We start from the raw sequence: 4,380 nt of genomic DNA on the forward strand, positions 1-4,380 counted from the left end.
GACGACGTGCTCCTGCCCTACTCCCGCGCGCGCGCGGGAGTAGGGCAGGAGCACGTCGTCGTCGCGGGAGGCCCTGCGGGGATTGGGGGAGGGGCAGACAAGAGTTCGGAGTGCTGTGCCCCGGGGTGCGGGACCGCCCCCGCCAACAACCGGACTTGCCCCCGCGAGAGCTGTACTCACCCCGAGCCGAAGTCGCCGGATGCCTCCAGTAGGAAGCCGCGCAGCGCAATGAAGAAGAGAAGGAAGCGACCCATGGAGGACGCCATGTTGGACTCGGACCTCCGGTCACGTGAGCCTACCCCACGTGACCCAGGACCACGCACGGGTGGCAGCTCTTAGCTCTGAAGCATTTGTACTTCTTCGGATATCGCGAGATATCGTCCTGATAACTTGCTGTGTTAATTTTCTTTAGAGGGGGCGGGGTTCTGGAATGGCGGGAACGCTTTAAGTTGTTGAAGGAAAGTTATGTCCAACCTAGGTAGCATATTCAAAAGCAGAGACATTACTTTGCCAACAAAGTCTAGTCAAGTAAAGTCTAGTCAAGGCTATGGTTTTTCCTGTGGTCATGTATGGATGTGAGAGTTGGACTGTGAAGAAGGCGGAGCACTGAAGAATTGATGCTTTTGAACTGTGGTGTTGGAGAAGACTCTTGAGAGTCCCTTGGACTGCAAGGAGATCCAACCAGTCCATTCTGAAGGAGATCAGCCTCGGGATTTCTTTGGAAGGAATGATGCTAAAGCTGAAACTCCAGTACTTTGGCCACCTCATGCGAAGAGTTGACTCATTGGAAAAGACTCTGATGCTGGGAGGGATTGGGGGCAGGAGGAGAAGGGGACGACAGAGGATGAGATGGCTGGATGGCATCACTGACTCGATGGACGTGAGTCTGGGTGAACTCCGGGAGTTGGTGATGGGCAGGGAGGCCTGACGTGCTGCGATTCATGGGGTCGCAAAGAGTCGGAGACAACTGAGCGACTGAATTGAACTGAATATTGAAGTCTACGGGAAAGTTGAGAAAATAGTATAAAGAACCTTTTTTGCCTGGAAAAATCCCATGGACGGAGGAGCCTGGTGGGCTGCAGCCCCTGGGGTCACTAAGAGTCTGGCACAACTGAGTGACTTCACTCTCACTTTTCACTTTCATACATTGGAGAAAGAAATGGCAACCCACTCCAGTGTTCTTGCCTGGAGAATCCCAGGGACGGGGGAGCCTGGTGGGCTGTCGTCTATGGGGTCTCACAGAGTTGGACACGACTGAAGCGACTTAGCAGCAGCAGCAGCATAAAGAACCTCTGTACTTTTTACTTGTCTTTACCAATTGTTAATGTTTGTGCTTCATTCATAATACACATTTTTGGAACCATTTCAGCCAAGCTGTGGACATCATGAAGCATCACCTAGACACTTTTATGTACCGCATCTTAACACTTTATGTAGCCTCTGTGAGGATTTTCTTACATAAGCACGGGTCAAGTAATATTAGGATGGTTCACACTGATAGAATTCTATTAACTAATCCACAGGTCACATAATGTCCTATATAGCTAGCCAAAGGCAGCGTCCTGGGTTAAGGTGGCCTTTTGGTGCCTCTGTAATGCACAAGCCACACAGGAGCCAGCACAAGTGTTCAGGTGCCAAAAACTCATCAGCAAACAAGTTGGTCTGCTGTCAACTTCCCTGAAATCCTCTGTTCTCAATCAACCAGGAGTTGCAGGTGGCAGGCAGTCTTTGGCAAGTTTCTGACTTTTACTTTTCTCCCCACTTAGGTGTTTGTCATTCCATTGCCAAGTTGTTATAAGTGTAATGCGCATGTGTGCTAGTCACTTCAGTTGTGTCCGAATTGGAGCCCTAGAAGTCTGAAAGGCTGAGAACCAAGACCCAACACCCCACTCAGCTGCACTCTACGTTTATTCATCTGCTCCCACACCTGGGTCCATCCCGGCCCCACCTCCCTGGCCCAGATCCCCGGGGGTGAGGGGGACAGCGATGACCCTGGGTTCTTTGCTTCAGCTGCTTCTGCCTCAGGATGCGACCTGCACCCCAGGACTTAAGAATATGATGGACTAAAGGTCTGGGCTTCATCTTCCTGGTGGTGGCAGGCGTGGAACTGTGTCAGTGGCCGTTGGGTGGTGTCATTGTGGGTGGCCGCAGCTTTCCCTCTGCTGGGGGGTATTCCGCCAGGATGTAGAGGAAGCCACCCAGGGCTGCAACAGCCATGGCTGTGTTGTGGGAGGAGCAGCCGTCTGGGGAGACAGACAGAGGTCCTGTTGTGAGTCCTGGGAGGGGGGCGCAGCAGGCAGCCACTGCTCCACTGTGAGAACTTCTCAGATATTCTGCTGGCCAGCCTGGTGTCCCCAGATCCCCCTTGCAGGGCTGGGCACCCACCTGCCAATCTCCATAAATGTTGGCTGCTAAAGTCTCCCCTCTGGGAAGAAATGTCTTCAGCCAGTTGGAACCTCATCTGGGAGGTTATGTCTTATCTGAAAGACTTCCTTACATGGGCAGGGGTGACTCTATGTTGTGATTCACGCTCCAGAGCCCCTTCCTGGAGGCCACATCCTGGTCCAGTTCTTTCCACCTTCCCCTATGCTCAGGACCTGCATGAGACCTTCTAGAACAGCACCCTATGGCTCCATTTCACAGATGCGGAAACAGAGAGTCTGGGAGCAGAGCTGAAATCTCAACCCTGGAGACTATAGCTCATTTCTTCTACTTGACAGCCTCCCTCAGTCCTGCCTGGGGCCTACCCATTCCCATGTTTGTCCAAACAGCAACCTGGGCCAGGAGCTCCTTTGACATTATTTATAATGGCCTCTTATTATGAGTCCTCTGAGCTCAAAATGAGCTGTCCACCTTCAGTCTCTGAGCAGGTTGAAGGCAGCCATGACTTTACTTTCCTCTGGAGAAGGGAAGGCCCCTCTGAGGGAGAGAGGATGCAGACTTCAGGGAGCCCAGTTACTAAGCCTGGCAATCCATGCTTACTGGCGACCTTCATAGGACAAATGTCATGGGAAGCACGTCGCATGATGATCTGAAATTGACCCCCCAAGTCCCCTATGAATGAGGCACTGCTTGGTTCCCATTTTACAGATGAGGAAACTGAGGCTCAGAGAGATTGAGCAACTCCTACAGCAAAGAAAGGCAGAAGCTGATTTGAACCCAGACAGTCTGACTTCAAATCTGGTGCCCTTAGTCAACAGGTGTGCATATCATAAATGAAAGAAGGAACACGCCTCTCCCAGCTTCCCGGGCTGCTGGTCAACCTTCAGGGGCCCCAGGAAGGACCTCAGGCTGTAGGATTTCTGCAGCTCCCTGTCCAGCCCTCAGGGCGGTCCTAGTGTCTAGCTGTCAGTCTCGAGGGAGCAACCAGCTCTCCAGAAGTGCACAGTGGGTCTTCTACCGCTGGCTACAGGCAGCCCCAGCCCCTGGGTCAGGCAGACCTTGCCAAGGCAGGGGGCCCTGGAGGTCTCCTGAGAACTCTTCCCCCTCCCCCTTCTCCCTGCCCAGCCTTTGGTGGCAGCTACAAAACAAACCCGTCGTCACTCTCCTCTCTTGTCACTTGCAGGTAGATGATGAAGCCGTGGTGGGGTTCCTGGTGAGACATTTAGTTGTTGGAATCATTCCCCAGTGTGTGCTGGACATCTCTGTGCTGGCCAGCTCACCTCCCTTCCTGCTCTTGCCTTGTAATTATTTTAATTTTTATTAATAATTATAAAAGAAATCTTTTTTTGTGCTAAGTGGCTTCAGTCATGTCCGACTCTTGCGAGCCTATGGGCTGTAGTCCACAAGCCTCCTCTGTCCATGGGATTCTCCAGGCAAGCACACTAGAGTGGCTTGTCATGCCCTCATTCAGGGATCTTCCCGACCCAGGGATCGAACGTGCATCTCTTCTGTCTCCTGAATTGGCAGGCAGATTCTTTACCACTAGCACCACCTGGAATGCATTAATAGTTATAGCGTGTTCTCTCTTTCTCTACATTGATGGACTGACTACATAGCGAACTCATCTCAACTAGGACACATTTGGCAGGGAAGGGGGCACTGTTCATAATGGCTCCAGGGAAATTCTCTGGAGGTCCAGTGGTTAGGACTCTAGGCTTTCAATGATAGGAACCCTGGTTAGATCCCTGGTCAGGAAACTAAGATCCCATAAGCCATGTGGCACAGCCAAAAAATAAATAAAAGGGCTCCAGGATGGCAGGTGTAAACTGGGAACACCAGGACATGTGGCCACCAGGACTGTGCTTGTCACCTGTCCACTGGGTCAAAGATCCCCCTTACGCCCTTCTTTGCTCCAAATCCCAGTGCACCAACCCCTCCAAACTATTCAATACGTTTACCAGACTGCCTTGCCCACCACAGGCAGGCACAGGTGGGATG

At 52.1% G+C, this 4,380-nt stretch overlaps 2 protein-coding genes across 3 annotated transcripts in view; both read right to left on the reverse strand.

Annotated features, from left to right (window-relative positions):
* NAGPA (N-acetylglucosamine-1-phosphodiester alpha-N-acetylglucosaminidase) overlaps window positions 1-295 on the reverse strand; it is an 8,849-nt gene extending 8,554 nt beyond the window's left edge. Inside the window, exons 1-2 of the mRNA XM_010840434.1 lie at window positions 181-295; window positions 7-73 (exon numbers count right to left, since the gene is read on the reverse strand). Coding sequence (XP_010838736.1) covers window positions 7-73; window positions 181-266 — 153 coding nt within the window. The 5' untranslated portion in view covers window positions 267-295. The remainder of the gene's footprint in view (window positions 1-6; window positions 74-180) is intronic.
* A 1,602-nt stretch (window positions 296-1,897) lies between these two features.
* The window catches only part of LOC104988936 (chromosome unknown open reading frame, human C16orf89), a 15,019-nt gene continuing 12,536 nt past the window's right edge, over window positions 1,898-4,380 (reverse strand). For both annotated transcript variants that reach the window (XM_010840436.1, XM_010840435.1), the window contains one exon: window positions 1,898-2,243. In XM_010840436.1, the coding sequence (XP_010838738.1) occupies window positions 2,113-2,243 (131 nt within the window). In that variant the 3' untranslated portion in view covers window positions 1,898-2,112. The remainder of the gene's footprint in view (window positions 2,244-4,380) is intronic.

This window comes from Bison bison, unplaced genomic scaffold (assembly GCF_000754665.1).
Source record: "Bison bison bison isolate TAMUID 2011002044 unplaced genomic scaffold, Bison_UMD1.0 scf7180017864144, whole genome shotgun sequence".
In the NCBI taxonomy this organism is placed as follows: domain Eukaryota; kingdom Metazoa; phylum Chordata; class Mammalia; order Artiodactyla; family Bovidae; genus Bison; species Bison bison.